This window comes from Barbatula barbatula (assembly GCF_947034865.1).
Source record: "Barbatula barbatula genome assembly, chromosome: 1".
Classification (NCBI taxonomy): Eukaryota; Metazoa; Chordata; class Actinopteri; order Cypriniformes; family Nemacheilidae; genus Barbatula; species Barbatula barbatula.
Window position 1 is genome coordinate 8,554,237 of NC_136766.1, and position 21,749 is coordinate 8,575,985.

Sequence of the window (21,749 nt, forward strand, 5' to 3'; positions counted from 1 at the left end):
GAGGGAAGGTACAAAAAGATTAGGAAATGGAAAAACTGAAAGCCATCTCTAAATGAAGAATTCAGTGGACAGATCTTTAAAAGTTGTGAAGAAATAGATTAAGGAAATCCATGTTTGAGGACACACACACACACACACACACACAAACACACACATACCTGCCATGCTGCACTAGACAAATGAGAGAGCATTTTTAAAGGATTAAAGGACAAGCTGAAATACAGATTTATTTTGTTCTTCCTCATTTACTTCTGGTCTAGTTAACACAAGTTGTGAGCTCTCCGTCATTTATATGTGCTGTGGTATGAGGACATGAGGAAGCAGACACTTCAGTGAGTTAAGCAGAGAGAAGCAGAGTAAAAACAACTGTGCTGGATGTTTATCAGTCTCTACTTTAACTGTTTTTTTTCGGTCCGATTCGTTTTCAACTCACTCGCTTTTGTTTTAACATGATCTCTTCATTCTGCTCTTGTCATTTTTATTCACAGTTAAATACCCGCTAAATACCTCAGAGCCAAGAAATGGAGCTCTTTTCATTTCAACTTTCTTGTCCTGACTTTCTTCCTGCTGTGTGACCTCCTCTTCTCACTGAAAGCTTTGGCTGAGCTAAATATCACGTCACTGGAGATGGTCTCGTACCCTCTCTCTCTCTGCACATTGTCCATCTTGCCAAGCTGCAGACGCAGCGCTATTATCCCAGCTTGTGGGTGCGAGGAGCAGGAGACAAAGAGAGAGATAGAGAGAGAGACGGTGTGAATATGTGCTGTAAGATGGAGAGTGTTCCAAAACTTGCTGAACGCTCTTGCTGTCTACTACCTACATATTATAGGTAGCTACCTTCTTAGGCAGCATGAGACCTCATATACTGCAAGTAGATATGGAATTGACTTGAACCAAAACAAATTATAAAAATTGACAACGTGAAGTAAATTGTGGGCCTATTTGGACATCGCAAGTGACTACAACACTACATATGCAGCAACTCTGTATTTGTAGTGTTACTTATGGGAAGTGCACATAAAACTTCAATCCCAAATGATTTCAGTAGCTTGGTGTTGTACAAATGTTCATATATATATTTTTTTTCCAATTGTCACTGTCAGAAAATTCTATGAAGCGATGGTTGGTGAGAACAATATTAGTCCTAAAAAGTTTTGTTATACCTTTGTTATATTAAACTGTTGTTTTGAGCTCAGTGTTATGCCAGCACCTTGTAATTTTTGCGTACGACTAATAATACAGAAATATAAATTTGTGAATTTCTCTTTAAACAATGCAATTTCCGTATTCAGCATGTTAAACTTCATAAAGAAACGGTCAAAATAAAAGTGAATTACAGTTTTAAAAATGTGTTACAAAATATTCCCTGATTATCCAACCTGCCCTCGCTGCCCAATTGAACCAGCCACGTTGTCACATTCATTCTGGTCTTGTCCTAAACTGTCTGACTTTTGGAAAAAGGTATCTTCATTTAAATACATAACAGGCCGATAGTGTAGCCTTTGCAACTCTACTGGCCAGGGTGTCTTATCCTTTTGAATAGGAAGACTGCCGTTTCCCCTCCTTATCGCCAATGGCTTTTCAACCTTTTATACGCTCTCAGGATGGAAAACATTCGGTTCAAAATAAAACAAAAGTCAGAACTCTTTCTGAAAGTCTGAAGCCCTTTTCTGGAATATTTTAAGGAGACAACTAACCCTTCCCCCCATTTATTATTAATATTCAAAACCTTTTATTATTTATTGATATATTTACCTGATTTATATTATACTTTTTGTGTAAACCTATGCTAGCCTAGTGTTTTATATATATATATATATATATATATTCTTAATCTGAATTAATGTATGGTTGTATGTTCTATATATAGTTGTGTATGCATATTAATTTTCACACTCTGTCAGACAAAAAATTGTGTTACATTGTGCTATGCTGTCTACCTTTAGAAACCGCAAGTGTGTAGGAAATCATACGATGAGTTAAATAAATAAAGTGTGCACTAGTCTTAAGGACAGAGCTATAGACGCTTTCATTGGTCGCACGCACCTGGCCTGAAGTTAACTTAAGGTCTGTGTTTGTTGATCGGTCTGGCTAGTAGCTAATAATATACCTATATTTTATTGTAGGTTAATTTTAGTAAATAAATAGTTTGTTGAATGGGTCGTGTAACTTTGTCACCAAGTAATGGTTCTTCTGCTGGTAGCCCAAAATAATACTGGCTAGACACACTTTTAACTTGCTAGCTAATGTCATTTACTTGTTATTTTTCTTGTTATCAGAAATAATGTACAGGGACTCTTTTATTTACAGATGTGTACCGTAAATTTGAACCACAAAAGCGTTGATGGTTTTAACTTTGTTTGTGTTGTTGCTTTGAAACCGTCTACAGTGTGATAAACTGTTTAATATGTTATAATCTATTGAGACTGACAGATGTGTTTTGAAAGAGAAATAGAGAGAGATACAGTAAATATAGACAGGCATAAAGATTGGAGCATTATGATCTGTCTGGGAAAGACACTGGTAGACAGGAAGTGTAATCCAGACAGTCGTGTCAGTAGAGCAGGTGTGTGTGTGTGTGTGTGTGTGTCATAGGTAGTCTGTCCCAGTTGGCCAAAGCTGCACAGGTGAATCATGGGAATGAGGAAGATGCTGTGAGATTATTGGATTTTCCTTAGTGCTTCTCTTCAATTTGCTTTAATAAACCAGCCTGTGTTGAAGATGCTATAAGAAACTCACTGACTCATATACAATTTTACACATATAAGAGAGCTTTATTAAAAAGCGTCAAATGTTCTGGTAGGTAAATATTGCTTTTTATTTGGGCATCTCACATAGGGAGCCATGCTTCCTCACAAATAATAATAAATATTTGAAAAGAATGTTGGTGCCAATGGCTTAACATTTAGAATTACATTTTATAGTTTAAATTTTTAGGGTTGTACAAAAAATAAAACCAGCCTTAGCCAGTACATATTGCATCACATTATCACACCATATTATAACTGTTTTTCTTGTGCTTTGGGCCAAGAATATTTGGCATCTGTAAATTACTATGATAACTATGATTCTTCCCATTTTAGCTTTACACTAAACCTACAGCTGATGTACAAATAACAATGAATTATTTACATATAATTTTTTATATATATATGCATGTTTTGTATATGTACATTTAGGGCATGAGAAATGTTTTAAAGAACCCTAACACATTTGACAAGATGTGAGGTCGATAGAATTCAGATCTCTGTGCATTATAATTATGTGTGATAACTGGCAGCATGTATGCGTGTTATTTCTGTAAAAACCCTATTTTGTATTTTGCATGAGAGTGAGGGTGTGCATGTGTGTGAAATGTGTTGTATACGAAAGGCTTAACAAAGCAGCGATGACAGTAATTAACTAAATGAGATAAGAATTTCACCAGAGGGAAGAAACTTTCCCCCTTAGCAGCTAAAGAGAGGTGTGATATACACCCAATGTGATCTTTAAATCAGGTGTTTGAGTAAATGTGTGATTGACTCACAGATACACACATCTGTTAAGGACCAAAGGTTTGTGCAAATAAAAATGTTCTCCGGCAGATTTTAAATTTTTGGTTGTGATACATTAATCACATGATGAGTTTAACACACGTTTTTAAATCTGTATTACTGAGGGTATTTTATAGAATGAATGGTTTAAAATAACTGCATTTATTATAGTCTACTACAATCGCTCTACCCCAAAGCCGACCCACACAGATTCATTTATACAGATATCCAAAGAGATGTGTCTGCATTGATTTTTATGATCTAATAATCTCAAAATGTGTCCATTAAGTATTATAACCAAAACACAAAAAGTAATTTAGCTCAGACACACTTAGGTCTCAAACACACAAGCTTACCTGCTAATCCCCTGTAATAACTCACACTCACACCCACCGCCTCAGAGCAACAGCTAAAATAAAAATCAGAGTCTTATGCTCTCGTCGCCCATGTAAAGTCTCGGGGGAATGCATCACCAGAGAGGAAGTGAGAGAGGGAGTAGGGGGGCTTTCAGGTGGTCCAACCCACTCTAAAAAGACTTTACACTTGTTAAAGGGACAGTTCCCACAAAAAAGAACATTCTGCGTTATTTACTCATCCTCAAATTGTTCCAAATCTGTGTAGATTTCTTTGTTCTGATGAACACAGAGAAAGATATTTGGAAGAATGCTTGTAACCAAACACTTCTTGGCCACTATAAACTAGGAAAATTTCAATAGTTGTCAAAAGTGCCCCAGAACTGTTTGTTTACAAGCATTCTCCCTCTGTGTTCATCAGAACAAGGAAATTTGTATAAAGCAATTTTTTCTACTATGGTTTGTCTTCCAAATATTTTTCTCTGTGCTCATCAGAACAAAGACATTTATATAGATTTGGAACAATTTATGGGTGAGTAAATGTTGACAGAATTTTCAGTTTTGTATGAAGTGGTCCTTTAACGCATTAGTAAAAAAAGAATGCTTTGTTTGAGATGAGACAGAATGGATGGACGGATATCAGGAATAAAATGTGACCAGAGAGCGTAAGATTCCAAAACTAGATCTTTTTGATGTGCGCCATCAATACGATTTAGGGGCCTCTAAACCTAAATGTGTTTCTTTTAACTTATATCATACTGGATATTCTATAGCAATATCATTAATATTATATACAAGTGGCCATTGTTGTGACAATTCATTTGTAAAAATAATCAATACCCTGAGAAATAGATGGACTCATCAAATAGCTTTAAAAGAAATGAGCTTGTTTGTGTTTCACAAGTTTTAATAGTTCTGGGAGAAATAGAGAAACTTTCCTGAGACCTAATGGTGTTTTCAATAGTCAAACAATAGTAACCCTGTTTGTTCAGTGGAATTACAATATTACAAAAACGTACATTTACGCATTTGGCATCAAACAAGTTAATTTCATGAATGTCATGCTATGACATTTCCTTAAAAAGCTGTCGAGTTGACCTTTAATAAAAATCTGTCGGGTGGCTTTAATGTTAATAACTGATCTGCATTTGTGCACGTCATTTCTTTAGTGGTAGACAGGCCAACGGCAAGTACAACCCACGCACACGCATACAAGCTAACACTCCAGCATTAAAACGCTGGCGACCAGACAGAATGTAACCGAATCAGTGAGTGTTGGTTTCACGGATGAATAAGTCAGCGCTTGTGTGTATGAGTCAGAGAGCAGATACACACAGGTTGTGTCATGTATGGTGTTTAAGGGAGAGTCTGTGTGATCTTTACAAGATGGGGGCAAACGAAGACGTTATACATCGGCCTGAAGGAGGAGAGAGAAAAATCTGCGTCTGTGAAGGAGTTCCCTGCTCTCTGAATGTTGATCTGGAATGCTCAGTTCTGTCAAAGTCAGATTTATTGTTATTTATAGCACGCTGCAAAAGCAAGAAGTAAAGAACATTGTTCCTACAGGGAAACACGGCGCACTGAAATCAGGTCAATATTTCATGCTCACGTTTTCATTATTGTTAAGCAGCCAAGTAATACGCAGGGTAATTCACAGTCAGCCGGTCATTTTCCGAAAATGAAGCCAGATTAACTTTATGCCTTAAACACACGACTGTGCCATTAAGAGTTGTACCTGAGGCCCTTAAAATGCAGCTAACACGAGTTTCAGCTCAGTGTGTGGCTGGAGAAAATCTCCAGGCAAACAATATTTAACCCTGCCTGTGAAAACCTAGCTACAGTCATTTTTGTGATTTACAGTTTTCCACATAAAATCAATATAAACAATAATGTAAAGAACATTCTGTGAAAATAACCTTGATACGTGTAATATTGACAGAGTAAAGCCATGTCAAAGATTAAAATCAAAGCGACATTAATGCTAAAAATCAAACTGTGATGCTCATTTTCTCGAAATTATAGATTCTAAGACTTTAGCTTGGTTTTCACAGGCAGGGTCACATTTCTTCTTCCTGTTCAACCTTGCATTCTCTCTCTCTCTCTCTCTCTCTCTCTCTCTCTCTCTCTCTGTCCCCTTTCTCCTCCCCCCTGTTGTGACAGTGTGACGGGACCGCTGACACAAACACAGAATGACAGAACATTCCTGGAATTGAAAGGGCACCGTGAGAACCCCAAGAGCCACCTAGAGATGACACACATGAAGGCAGACACAAACTTCCCTGTCATCTACACAACACACTTGCAGACACACACTACTGGACCACCTGTCCTTGATACCGAACAGTCGAATTAACCATGATAAGCAACTGAGAGAAACACACAATAATGGATGCAGGGGGGATTAGTTGAATATAATATCCCAAATATGTCAATATTAATGATTCGAAAACCAAGAGTTGAGTAAATCTGTCCTTCCTTAAATAATCTCAGATGTCCCAGAACGGTTTGCTTTCCTACATTCTTCAAAATATCTTCTTTTGTGTTCAACAGATGAAAAGTTTCCTACCATGGTTGTCGATGGAGTCCAAGAACTGTTTGGTTACAAGCATTCTTCCAAATCTTTCTCTGGGTTCAAAATAATGAAGCCAATCCTATGAAAAACCTTTGAAACGCTAAACTCAAACCCAATAATGTAAAGTGCAACAAAGTGCAGAGTGTTATTTGGCCTTAAAGAGAAATACAAATTGAGAGCGAGTGAGAGAGATGGAAAGAAAGAGAGGTGAAATGGAAGGGCGATTGAACACATGCAGGAGTGGTGCTGTGAATGATAAGAGTTATGAAGACCAGAAAGATTAAGGAAATGATGCAATCTAGGCGAGAACAGATTGGTGCAATGAATTATCAGAGAGATGAATGAGCATGTAAGGATGGAAGGACAAGCCTTTTAGCTTCTCTGCTTTGTCATCTATGAGGACAACAGACCTCAAGTCAGAGAAGATGACATTGTATTTCCAGTAAGATTATGGGTTCAATTCCCAAAGAACACATACAGGCCTACTAATTCAATAAGTTGAATTGGATAAAAGCATCTGCCAGATGCAATTTAATTTCATGCAAATAGCTTATAAGGGACCAATATTGCGTTCAGTAGGTTGGACTGACTTAAGATTCAATGTCATTTAATTTCACAATCCAGTTACCAAAGTTTTTTTATACACTGGAATTAATTGTAAAGACACATTTCCAGAGTTTCAAGAGCTGAACAACACAACACCAATATCTGTATATCCTCACAGCATCCTTTTTAATAAGAGTAGAATAAATACTATTTAAGACCCAATCTAAAATAATGTTTGTTGATTGTCAGCTTTATGAAGGATATCTGAGTGTTCTTTGTTGACAACCCATAACAAAAGAATAACCACTTCAGCAAACCACAACAAATTACAAACCACCACCACCTCCATCATTTATAACACTGCATTAAACCAAAGCCACTATATTCTGCTGTCTTCATTTATTCTAATTCACAGTTTTTCTCTTTGTTCCTTTATCTGCAAAGATGACCTATTTCTTTCCAAAGATGATGCGTCTTTTGCTTCTCCATTAAAGGAGTTTTCTTCTCTATTGGATGCTTTTATTCTACTCATACATACATCAATTTTCTTCCATACTCATACTGTACATCAAGCTTAATCCGCATCATGTGCACACATTTATTTAGCACAGCCTTTACTGACCCTAAAGTCAGATTGTGCATGCATTGTTTTCTCATCTGCACAAGATTTACACTTTTTAGTGGTTGTGATGCTTTCTAAGTGTTGCTTTGACCAAGTGGAGTTTTAGAAACAAAACATCAGGGCCCGTATTGATGAAAAATCTTAGCGCAAAGAGTTGCTCCAAGTGACAAAATTCTGAGAAAATTCTTAGAAATTGGGTTTTCCCCCTTAAAATAACAGAGACGATCCTAGTAAAGAAAAAAGTAATTCATAAAGGATCTTATCTCTTAAAGGAGCAACAGCGAGGAGGACTTTTAAGAGACTTCTTAAAGAGTTTTTTTAGCAGCAGAGAAAATGGACGAAAAGTGTTGCAATGCATGAGAATTTCCATATGACTTTTATGGTTTATCAGATTTGTATTGTTTTTAGTACAGTAAAACAGGGAAAAAATCCATGTGCAATTCCAAACTATTGACCCTATATTTAAAAGCGCTCCTTTTTCCTTCTTGGCCCACCAACCAATCACATCCTTTACAACCCCGTGTTATTCATAGCAACGGGGTCAGCCCCGCCTCCTCATTAAGATACAAGTTTTTGTTATTTTCCTTGCTCAGAGTTGCTCTCAGATTGGTCCTGAATCGTTTTTAAGCTAAGACTCCTACGTAGAAGTTTTTAAGCAAAATCACGAGAGAACTTTAAGAATATGGGCCCAGCTCTGTACCAAAATCTGCAATGCTGCCTATGTAGGCAACTGCCTTTTAGGGCACATCCTAACTATAACAGAACATGTTAAATATTTGGAGCACCTAGGCTATGTACAGCACACAAATAGCACACGCCTCGACTCATAAATTGATTATCATAGTGTATAATGTTAGCATGTTTCTATGGTAACAGCGTATTTGAATACGCATAAAGACACAGCACAAAAATATAATGGTTAAAATATAGTCCTTCAGTCAAATAGTGGGTAAATGGGGATTTTAATGACACTATTAGACATAGTATCTTGTACTGATATCGTCGGAACTGTTTTTGTATTTGCCACGAAGAAATTTGCCCTTGTGCAAAAAATGATGTCCCTTCCCCCAAAACCACTGCCATTCCAGATTGAATAAATGCAACCTTTAGTAGCTCCGCCACTCACAACATAATGCTTACTGTAATTAACTTTAAAGGTTTCGACAGTAAATGAAATTGAATCGAAGGCGCCCGAATGTCACACCAGATTTTAATTTAATTCCTCAAAGTGTTACCTACAGACAGCTGAACAGCTTTCAGAACAAAGCAATTGTGTCCGCAAGTGAATGTTGAATCTGAATGTGTGCGGATGGAGAACACACTGCTCTATAGGTTGTTTTGTACACAGTATGATGAGAAGAAATGGATTGCATGACACGTTGAGAGAGAGAGAATGTAAAAGACAGACGCGGGAAAAGGCGAAGAAGAAAAATGAGAGGGAGCACAGGAGAGGACAGGCAGTCTCAGACAGCGAGGAGAGGTAAAGAGAATTTAACCTTTAAAAGGGAGGAAAAGAGTAACGTCCATCTCTTTCTGGATAGATGAAGGAATGAGGTGAAGCGAGACGCAGTGCGTGTGGCCTGCAGGGATAGATCTGTTTCACGTGTCCTTTAATCCCTCGCTCTCTATCATTGTACAGCCTAAAGCTCTTCATCACTCCCTCGCTCTGGATATTGTTGCCAAACAAGACGGAGAAACGCACACAAAGTGGGGAAAGCAGGATCTAAAGGAGAAATGGAGAGAAGGGGGACAGTGCAAAAGAGTAGATGGAGCGAGAGGTTAAGTGTCCAGGAGAGTTTTATCCTCGGTTGACCTGACCTGCGCACAGTTAAGTGAAAAGAATGTGAACAGAATGCAATGACGTAGTGGTTGCCACATTCTCATTGATTCCATATGAATGCTGTACAGTTTTATTGCTTTTAAAATCAGCCACAAAGCACTTTCAAGGTCTTACTGAGGCAAGCGTGTTACATGCAAAAGGTTGTTGATGCTTTCACTTGCATCAAGGCTTTAATTCAACACATCTTCAGTTTCTTACATTCTATTGTATCACTTTCCATTTTATTAAACAAGGCGCAACCATTAGGGTGAATGTTAAAACTGATAAGCAGGAAAATCTACAGACATGGACGAACATTAAGATGAATAAAATCACGTTACTTTGAAAATATAATGTACTATTGAACAAAACACAATTTACTTTAACTTTCATGTCAATTTGCTTTCAACTGGAAACCAAAATGCATCACGTTTGCTAAATACCATACATTTACAGCACATGACTATACACCCACCTAAAGGATTATTAGGAACACCTGTTCAATTTCTCATTAATGCAATTATCTAATCATCCAATCACATGGCAGTTGCTTCAATTCATTTAGGGGTGTGGTCCTGGTCAAGACAATCTCCTGAACTCCAAACTGAATGTCAGAATGGGAAAGAAAGGTGATTTAAGAAATTGAGAGCGTGGCATGGTTGTTGGTGCCGGACGGGCCTGTCGGAGTACTTCAAAATCTGCTCGGTTACTGGGATTTTCACGCTCAACCATTTCTAGGTTTTACAAAGAATGGTGTGAAAAGGGAAAAACATCCAGTATGCGGCAGTCCTGTGGGCGAAAATGCCTTATTGATGCTAGAGGTCAGAGGAGAATGGGCCGACTGATTCAAGCTGATAGAAGAGCAACTTTGACTGAATATCCACTCGTTACAACCGGGGTATGCAGCAAAGCATTTGTGAAGCCACAACACGCACAACCTTGAGGCGGATGGGCTACAACAGCAGAAGACCCCACCGGGTACTACTCATCTCAGGAGCGTCGTGCCCTGGATGTGCATCCCACAAATCTCCATCAACTGCAAGATGCTATCCTGTCAATATGGGCCAACATTTCTAAAGAATGCTTTCAGCACCTTGTTGAATCAATGCCACGTAGAATTAAGGCAGTTCTGAAGGCGAAAGGGGGTCAAACACAGTATTAGTATGCGCTGTTCCTAATAATCCTTTAGGTGAGTGTATAAACCACAAATACAAACTGAACAGTAATTTGTGCAAAAAAAGTCGATAGTCAAGTAGTTGATTATAGCCTTTGTAAAAGTCCCACATTCCACATCAGAATTTCATATTGGTTCCACTGTTCCCTTAGTTAGCATTATAGTTTCCTTCTATACGCAAACACATAATAGAAGAGTTTATCTTTACCAAGCAGCTTCATACAAACGCAATGTGTCTTTCGCCCTGGTAACCCTGGTAACGTCAGTGTCTGTATGTTCGTGAATGTCCTTTGTGGTTGTCTCGCGTTCTTTTGCCTTACAGTATGTTGATGTATTCACCGAGGGTTTCCAAAGGCTTGAGTAGAGTTCATTTACACATTTTCCTTCTCATCTCCCTTACACGAGCACACAAATGTGGGAGAACATAACCTCAGTATGTGGGAGAACCTTGTGTTGGATTTATGATTTAAAAAAAACTTGAACTTTCTTTCATTAAACGGTTTCCGATTGAATCATAATATAAAGTAGAGGGAATGCTTTAAATATACAATTACCTTTGTCCTCTGATCTTTACAGGTTGTATTAACTTTGCAATCAGTTTGAACACTTTTATTTTGGAACTTCTATATCCTGTTTTCAATAGGGAATTCTTAAAATCCATCTTAAAATGTCAAAGTACATTTTAAACTGACTATAATCAAGGCTTTTTTTAAAGGTGACAAGCATGAAATATCTTGTGCTGCTTACCGTTAATAACAGAGTCAAAATGACTGAATATTTTTAATATTGATATTAATATTAGGGATAACTTGCAACATTCAAACTTCAAATTCACAAAATAATATGTTATAATATTAAAATTAAATGATAATGTCTTTCTATATGCTTTTAGTGAAGAAACTGTAAATGTAATACAATGCACAGGATTAATATGAACTGTTTCTTATAGTTTAACTTTTTTTCTTTTGTACCGTTTTGTACTGTCATTTAAAATGTTTATAAAGAGATCTGAAATAGAAAATACAATACACAGGAAAGACATGTTTTTAGGGCGGTTTTACCACTATTACAACAAGTGTTAAAGATTTTGATTTATTACAGATACAAATATTCAGGTGTGGATATTGGGGTCAATTTGCATATACATGCATTTAATATGTGTCTTAGATGTAATCTGATGCAATACATTCACAGTCACTGCAACTTCACAACCTGTTTTATGAATGTAACATGTACTTGATCTTGAACATGACTTGTAAATGTACATAAAAAAGTATATTAAAGATCTAAAATGGTTATTTAAGAAAAAATGGCTGACAATTTAAAAATGCAACACTCAAAAAACTGTTAATGCTCTGCTCTTCTTTTAATGAAAGCATATTTTTCTGCAGCATTGAAATGTAGTTTGTTTGAGCTTTAGGTGGGATATCTAACATTAAACATACTGCACCAGTACATTTACTTAATATCGAATGAGTATTTTAAGGTCCAAGTGTGTATATGTCAACTTCATTACAGGTTGGGTAATGACTTGCTTTTTAATCCATGGTCTGAGGACCCATGTGAACCCTGCACCCGACCCCCACGAAAGGTGAAAGAGAGATTAAAGAGCAAGGACGGAGAGAAGGAGAAATAAATAATATGACTTTGTTATGCGTCAACTTTTAAAAGCTTTATTATTACACACACACACACATTTGCCACAGTGCATTAGCTAGAATCATATTTCTTATAATGAGATCGTCAAAAATAATGGCTGGTTTAAGAAAAAATGTTTATGTACGATAGCGTTACGCTGAAACAATCACTGACACAACCCAACAATTTGAATATTTTGTAATTACTCAACTTTATTGCTTTTGCCAGCATGTGCAAAATGAGGCTGCCATGACAACACTATACAATGTGATTTCAGCTGGTATTAATATTTAAGCAATATTTAATGCATTTTAAAATCATGACATTTATATCAAACTGCTCCTCTTGCGCATTCTCACTCTCTTTCCCAAACACACCCTGTGTGTATATATATATATATATATATATATATATATATATGTATATATATATATATATATATATAAATTCAATGATTGTCAACAGAATTCTAAATACGCCTATATATTATTCATTCATTCAAGTAAAATAATCTCTGGAATATAGATGTAGTATGCCCTCCTTTCCTCGAGGCTATAAGTCATAAATCTTGATTCACAAGACACAAGTGGGAGTCTCATACTCTCCTCGGTGTATTAACAGAACTAAAAGTGAATACCAAAGTGTGAATCATAAAGACTTTATAGTTTATGGTTACAGGCAATAAACACTTCACCTATAAACATCTGTTTAGACTGATATAACAAAGCTGAAATGTTGTAAATTAGACTGGCACTGAAATCATGACACAATAAGTGTACACCATGTTGAAAATGTACGAAGTCTAAAAACCAATTACAGCACCGCCTAAGAAGAAATTCTGTGCTGATGTAGAACCTGGTCAAAATGGCAGGCAACAGCATGGAAGGTCCATCAAATTATACAAAACGTAAAAACAAAATCCCACCCGTTGCCTGCTATGCATTTGCCATCCTCGTTCCCCTTTAACATAACCTTTCAAATTCATTCAGTTATTTCTAAAATCAGATCGTCTCCTTCCAGGCTGCTGTCCAGTTTGACGTGCACCTTGGATACAATGCCTGAGATTGGCGAGTTGACAACCATTTCCATTTTCATGGCACTGAGGACACAGAGCGGCTGACCCTTCTCCACCTTCTGGCCCTCCTTCACTTTTACTTCTACCACTTTACCGGGCATGGGAGCTCCGATCTGTCCTCGCACGTCCTTCAAGGCTTTAGGGTGAAAGTGCATTTCCTGGTGGAGGAGAAATTGATTTGTTATAGGAGAAGCAATGAGCAACTGTAACATTTGTCAATGACAACATTGTACACACAAACCACTTCAGATCCACCTGTTATCTTTGTTGAAAGAAACATGAATCTGTCACAAGAGATGGTATTATTACTTGATTTACAGACAAAAGTAAAATATTGGGTCACACTTCAGTACAGGGGGCAATTCTCGCTATTGACAAACCATTAGCTACGACTTTTCCCCAATAAACGCTTCATTTGTTGCTTATTAATAGTTAGTATGGTATTTGTTAGATTTAGGTATTGGGTAGGATTAGGGTATGGTCATGCAGAATATGTGCTTATAATATGCCAATAATAGACAGGCTAATAACAACTAGTTAATAGTGAGAGTTGCCACCTATACTGAAGTGTTACCAAATATTGTTTTTAAGACAAGCAGAAGTTAAACTTCATAAATAACCAATAAACAGATCAAATTAACCCTCCTGTTATGTGCAAATCTTAGCAGTGATTTAAATGTTTTAATATACAATATATTACTTGAATTTAAAATGTTATTTCTTTTGACTTATACGTTACCTACCTAATATCTAAAATAAACTATTAGGACACAACATCACTGTTGAGTAGTTTTTATTTGATTTAATACAATCAACATACCATAAAATATTAATATAAGTTGATTTGTATATGGATTGTTTCATCGGACACACGAGGTTAACTTCCAGTCTATGTTTGGTTATCGTTCTGGCTTGTTGCTAGTAATATAAAAAATATGTTATATTATGAACTTATATTAATATTTTATGGTATGTTGATTGTATTAAATCAAATAAAAACTACTCAACAGTTTTTGATTCTTAGAGGAGGTTTGCCAGAAGTCCAATTTGGGCCACGTTTGTTTATGTTGTTGCCGCTGAAACCGTCAATAGACCACTTCGAAAGATGTAAACAACGCTGGTTCAGAAGAACTTCGGTTTCAGTTTTTAAACACTGCACAAATGTTTAAACAAAATACAACCAACAGAAAATGTATAACAAATATGTTTAAGATCTAATTATATGCAAGATTGAAAGAAATTTAATTCTAAAAATAAAGTGCTGCTAGACCAATGGTCTATATTTGATTATATTTACCAAAGAAAAGACAAACAAAACCAAACTAAAAAACCTCATACTATTCAAGCTCTAGTTCCAGCAGGCATAGGAAAAGAAAATGAATTAACCGAGCACATTATTTTTCATATATTTATGATATTATAATATAAATGTCTTTTCTACTTACTTTCAAGGTTTAAAAATACAATCAGAATTCTTTTCAGAAGATTCAAACATAACAGGAGGGTTATATAAAGTTATGATAAGTGATCAGACAGCAAGCAGCTATATCATTTTCATCTCAGAGTTGGTTCGAAGTTAAGATGAATTACGGGTTTCATTTAAAAAGCATTGAGCTTGCATTTGAAAATATAGGAACAATTTCTTAAAATCATATAATGTGGTGAAAATGTCTCACGAGGACAAATTATTTCGCTCTTTTTGTTCAGGTGCAGAGAAAGAGAGAGAGAGAGAGAGAGAGAGAGAGAGAGAGCGAGTGCTGAGTAAGTGTTTGCACTCTACCCATAAACTCTGCCACTTTGTGAACCGCATTCAGCACAAAAACCTTATTCCCTATCCACATGCAATGCAGTTTAGCAGCGATTACCATCTCGGAAAGCAGACAGTAAACAGATATTTATTCTTGTGCACATTATGAGGTGATGGTAACAGCAGTTATTCATGAAATGATGTGAGGTGTAATTGAGAGCTTTCAGCATTACAGAGATCAAATTCAGGTGTCTGGATCGTACCGTCGATGTGATGGTATACGGTTTCAGGCCAACGGTCCTCTGTAATCTACGACGCGTCACGCAAATTGCATTCAGTGCAAAATGTTTGGTTGTGTCTGCCTCATTTGCATAATTCCTTTAGTGGAACAGGTGCTAATCTGTGGGCGCAATTCATTCCTCACAACTGTGTGCTACAACCAATTTGGCCTACCGAGACAGACTAAACATTCAAAATAAATGTTTCCAAAATATCATGCATATCTGAATGTTTGTTTACGAGGGATGTTATCATCAGGGGACCTGGATATAATTAAGATAGATCGTGCAGAACTGTTATTTCGTGGTCATAAAATTCCTAGGAAGTAACATACATGGTGCTTCGTTCTGAACGTGTTAATTTAAAGTTGAATGTTTGTAACACTCCTGCCTAAGTGATAAACGCCCATGAAAGCCAGAACAAGATCATTCTTTGCTTATGACGGAAATTATTCACACCTTGAGAGAAAAACCGGGAGCGTTCGCAAAACACGTCGGAATGATTGAGTGTAATGTTTGCGTCAAGATAATTGCTTTGCAGCGATGAAACAAACCAATCGAGAGAGGAAAATAAACAGCGGGTTACCTTCATCGCAGCCGTATCCTTGACCAAGACGGAACGCAGCTGTCCGTTGAGTTCAAAAAACACCTCTCTCTGACCAGACCTGTTTAAGTCACTCATGGCCAAAGCTTTGATGTGCAGTGTTTTGCCTCTCTCCAGCTCAACCTGACAGAGGAACGAGAGAGGAGAGATCTCCAGAATGAGTAATGAAAGGCAACGCTCGAGTTTATACTGTATAGAAACATTGCAGATAAATACGTGGGCAAAATAAAAGGCTTGGTGGGATAGGTGTACAACGCAGGCCTTTGGGAAGGATGAGGTCTGTGCTTTGGAGAGGATGCTATTACGGGGTGTGCTCACTTTCGCCTCACTGACGGCTTAATATAGCACATGCTAATCTAGGCTAATCAGCCACGACTAACATCTCATTTGGACAGCTCAGCTGGGTGGAGAAACAAATAACTGCAGTCCCCGAGAAATGTAATATTAAGCATGTTAACCGAGGAAAATTGTGTTCGTTTTTAAAGAGACCTGGTTTGAAAACCAGGTGATAATTGAGATTCGCCGGCAAACTTTTCAGACTAGCTCATTTTTACTTTCAAAGTGAAATAACTTTGTAGGTGCATCTGAGCGTGATCAGAGATGCGAGTCTCGCTGTCACGACGCTCGTAGCAGAAACGTATTCACGCCTGCCAGGAAACACCCACTTAACCACTTATAATGGGGTTTGCCAAACACACAGTTAAGATCCAGTCAAAACATTGAGAAAGACCTCAGGGCTCAGACTGAGATGAGCACAAATGTGATGCTTAACAATAACTCGATTTAAACTAAAACATTACAATGTCAAACTCTCCGCTGAATGTTGTTTATGGATTAGTCAAATTCATGACACATTTAACGCTCACAAAAAGGGAAAGGATTTTAATAGCAATATATTGCGAACACAAAAGCGGTGTACTTTACCATCTTGCTATGCTAATCACTTTTACAACCGTAGACACAATAAAGAGGGCTAATAAAGTTTTTTGAAAGCGGATGGCGGCTCAGATTCTGAAAATCTCCCGGTGAGAGAGCAGTCAGGCTTTTGGCGAAAGCTTAGAAGGTCAAATCCCAGAGTGTTATAAATTTAACAGGGTGAAATATAGTTGGCACATTTTTGTACAAGGCAAAATGAAAATAAAATAAAAAAGAGATACATCATTAAAGTAATGGGTAAATGGTTGAAGCTCTGCAGAGTGTCCATAGGTAGCTTTAACAGGGACCCACCTGAAACTCCTCTGCGATTTTAGGGCCTTCCAGAAACAGGCGAGTATTGAGGCAGTCCACGGGCCCATAGTTTGATGTGAACTCTTTAAACTCTTGAAAGACTTTAGGGTACATGGCTGCTGACATCACGTCTTCAGGGGTGATGTCATTACCGTGTGCGGTTCGCAGGCCAGATGCGAGAGCCTTGAAGTCCATTGGTGGAAGTGAAGCCCCTGGACGTCCTTCGATGCGAGGTAGCGACTTGAGCACCTTTGAGAAACATCAAACACGTTAAACATTAAAAATCTTTAATATGGTCTGAACTTTCTCTCTGTTAAAAACCTTTAAAAAACTTGGATTGATGAACAAATCAGTTTATTCTGTGCTATTTCAAATTATTGTTGTTAATTTGCATTTAATGGACAGGATTTAGATCATTAGCTTTTAATAATGACTGAAGAAGAGGTGCAAAGTCACTAAACACTTCGAGTTGGAGAACGTTATGAAACTCTATGCACTGAATGTGTATATCACAAAACCCATTAAACGTTATAAACTACGCAAATACATAGATACGAGATATTCCCTTAATATGATGTACATGGAGGAAAGTCATGAGAACGTTCATATTGATTTTGTCATTTATTTAATCCAGAAATCGGGAGAAAGATCAAAGCCCATGATATGTTTTGCAATGTTTCAGCGTACGACAAAGGTCAAAATAAGCAAAAGCATTAAGAAAAAATAACATGTAAATATCACAGATTAAATGCTGATAGTAAATGGAATCAAAACGACTGTGAAACACGAATTACCAAAACTCTGCAGGGAAAAACCAGTCCCGTCCGAACAGAGCTTTAACTGATGACTGACAGAAGACAATGTCTCATCTGAAACAGCCTTCTCATAACCTTCAATCGTGGACAGCTCATGAATAAAAAGCTGAGGGATGATCATGAGGTCATGGGTCACATCTCTCTGTTACTACAGGATTTTCTCCACAGACTCTTAATGAAACACCACCGCGACGGCGTGTAAAACCCAAGCAAATGAATCAACAGTAACAACATCCACCATCTCGCCCGTCTTTGTCCTCTGGCTACTGTCAGACTTTGCCAGCTGAAACATCCTAAATAGATCATTAGTGCCGTCAGAGTTGCTGTTAATGAACAAAAGCACAAACACGATGACAAATAGGTCAATTGAAAAAGATAGACTACACCATCAATATGCCATTAAAATGACTCAATTCATTACGGGAAAGGCAACAACAGCCGAGTGACACTGTTTTCATCTCACAGCAGTGAGAATGTATTGAAAATGGGTCCTTGGACTAGCGCTGAGAAACAGCCTTGCGGCTAGTGTGGGGCAAAGAGAACAGACAGTGTAAGAAAGCGAAAAACCCAAAACACACGAGTTCAAAACAAGCTCAGCAGCCCATTTTGTTATTCACATAAAATTCTGAGTTGAAGTGGCCGCCTGCAGTCCTAACCCACCTACCTTTGGAATAAATTGTCACTTAATAGCAGCTTGAGTCATAACATCGGGCCATATGGGCTCTCTTTTGTTTAATGTGTCCTATAGGTTTGTGACTCAGGTAGCCCATCTGAGCATTTTTGCATGCACGCTTATTTGGCTAGCACGTGCGCCTCTTTCTTTTAATCCCTCTTAATTTCTCATCCATCCGTCCCTTGAGATTCCACAGGGGCATTTATTCATTCTCCCCCACATGCTTTCCTGTGAAGCTGATGAGTCATACATAGCTATTTTAATAACTCAGAACCGAGACGTTGTTTGTATTATCAAATTCAGATAGAAAAACGATAGCAGCAGAACCATTCTTAAAGTCAGCTGCATATAAAGATCATCTTTTACATAAAGGGTTTCAGTAATCCCTGTACAGGCTGTGTATATCAAGATCCTCCACGACTATTACATTGAAGTCTGTGAAAGGTCAAGCAAATCTCATTTTCAAGTCCAACACGCTATGCAGAATTAACATATTGTGCTTGTATGAAAATTTAAAGTACACAACCTCTGAAAAAGAGGTAAGCAAAGCGGTGTAAAAGAGGGAGAAATACTACAAAGCTACCGCCTAAAGCTTCTTGAGCTGCATTTATGTTATAATAAGTTAAACCTTAGCCCCTTCCATACCTCCTCTGTCATTTGCATAAATATTTCACAAAAGCAACCGTGCTCCTGCACATAAGACACGGCGAGAGCTTTCTAAGACTCTCTGTATTGAAAGACACGTCTGCTGTAACATTTCAAAAACAGACAGTGGATTATCAGGGGGTTTGTGGCGACACGGACGAAAAGTTATGAAATCTTCTCAGATGTTATATAATTTGATAACTCAAAAAAATAGAAGTTACTTTAGTTGCTAGGAGAGCTTTTGTTTCTCACACAGGGGAATATTTGACGTTGTTGACAGAGACCGGAAGGAGATGAGATTTGCTCTGTGTGTCATCTGTCCCCATCCAACTCTGTGTATTTAGGCTGTTTGTCATTCTGTTCTGTTATAGCCCGGTCGAAAATATCGCTCGGGGTGATTTCACGAGTTGAACTATCCTTACAGAAAGATCAATAAAAGCTGGGATCAAAAAGGTTTATGGAAATATTACAGGGTGGATTTTAGTTGTTGTGACCATTAATCACTGTAAAAAAAATCCTCACATTTTTTTGTTTGTGAATTTTTCTATTTATAGGTATGTGTTAAGATAAAGTTATTATTTAGTTTCAGTGTGAACTACTAACAATATTTCTCCCAAATTTCAATCCAAAATATTGCTTCTGTTTGCAATTATTTGCAGAATATGAAAACTGGAAAAACTGGTCAAGATAACAGAAAAGAGGATCTGTATTTTTTCAGACCTCAAATACGGCAAAGAAAACAAGTTCATATTCACTTTCAAGCAATACAACAGTAATATTTGTACTAGTTCATGTGATAACAGTTTTCATGCGTGTTTATGTCACTCCTGAGGCTTGATTTTGCAATTCAACAGGGTGATAATACATCGAGAAACACAGATTGAATGAAAATTTTTAAAGGTCTCTATTTTTTTTTCTGCAGCTGTATATTTTTTCCAAAATAATAAAACACCTCTATAGTATTGAATTTTGATTTGGCCACGCCCCACAAGATTTTCAAATCTTGTGGGGCGTTGCCAAATCCAAATTCAACTCATTAATTGAAAGAAGGCCAATTCCAATTGCCCGGTGGTGCTATTAATAAATGAGAACAGATCCAATTAAATTAGTTCAATTCTAAATGACATTAAGTGACTTATCAAGAGTACTCATAATTCAATTTATTCCTAAAATAATCAAGTTCTTTTTGGAACTGTAACTTCACTTCTGCACATCAATTAATAAGCAATCTAAATGTATCATCCCGTACCTCCTTCTACTTTAAAGAACATTTATCCCTCGAAATTTCCATTGTAACTGAAATAAAGAGCTCACATTTAATTACGTCCCTAAAAACCCACCAGGAGTTTTCCTCCTCTCCATCTTTCTGAAAGCGTTCTCATGGACTTTAGCTTACAAAGACACTAATTTCTCTGGCTCAAATCGAATTCGTCAGGTGTGATGGTCCATTGCTCTCCATGTAGGACTCACAGGAGAGAAGACTACAAAGCGCTGGACTGTAATAGAAACCAATGCAGTTATAAAACAACGTGTCGTTTTTGCTCTGTGACCTGCACGCATCTTCCTGTGGTTCTACCTCCGAGTGCGCCGTGTAATTATTCCAACTGTGAGTGTCTTAACACGGTATGTGTTTGATCATAAATAGCCACGTTAATGTATTTACATGTGTGAGGTGTGGGTGGATGTGTATCCTTGTTGGACTAACTCTTTGTACCACCGTAATCTTTTGAGCACAGAGGGAATACCTAGAACAGTGTTGAGGTGAGTTCATTTAAACCTTTTAACTTGTCAATCTTCTAGCTTGTCATTGAATGTAGTACAGCTACAGTGAAGTCACAGTAACCTATTGAAAAAATAAGCTACACTACAAACTAGGATCTTAAAGATCTTTTGGAGGATCTATTGACAGAAATGCAGTATAATATACACACATACAGTCTTTGGAGGTGTAAAAAAGACCTTACATAATGAAGAGTTATGTTTTTATTACTTAAGAATGAGCTATTTCTATCTACATACACTGTGGGTACCTTGCATGGAATTCACCATGTTGTTTTTACAGTAGTTCTACAAGCTGTACAGATAATTCGTGAATACGTTATCTCGTTCGGCGAGTGGCGGAGTGTGCCATTGGTTGCAATTCGCAACCTCACCGCTACATGCCACTAAATTTCCTACACTGGACTTTTGAAGGTGCTGCACGAAATAGACTTTAAACACCATGCACAAATGTCTATAAGTTTTTTCTGAACTGGTTCATTAAACTTCCAATACTTCATAAGGAGAAAGTGGACATTTGATTATGCTATAAAGCATACAGGATGCCAGTATAGAATATCACAGCGTTTCTCGAAAAGCCAACACAATACTTGATATAAATATTCTGTTTTAAAAACATCAGAGCTTTACTCTAACACTGCTGTCAAAC

At 37.3% G+C, this 21,749-nt stretch overlaps 1 protein-coding gene across 1 annotated transcript in view; it reads right to left on the reverse strand.

Annotated features, from left to right (window-relative positions):
* Positions 1 to 12,273: 12,273 nt before the first annotated feature.
* Positions 12,274 to 21,749, reverse strand: part of pcxb (pyruvate carboxylase b) — a 156,269-nt gene continuing 146,793 nt past the window's right edge. Inside the window, exons 19-21 of the mRNA XM_079459290.1 lie at positions 17,189 to 17,437; positions 15,944 to 16,084; positions 12,274 to 13,490 (exon numbers count right to left, since the gene is read on the reverse strand). Of these exons, the coding sequence (XP_079315416.1) occupies positions 13,239 to 13,490; positions 15,944 to 16,084; positions 17,189 to 17,437 (642 nt within the window). The 3' untranslated portion in view covers positions 12,274 to 13,238. The remainder of the gene's footprint in view (positions 13,491 to 15,943; positions 16,085 to 17,188; positions 17,438 to 21,749) is intronic.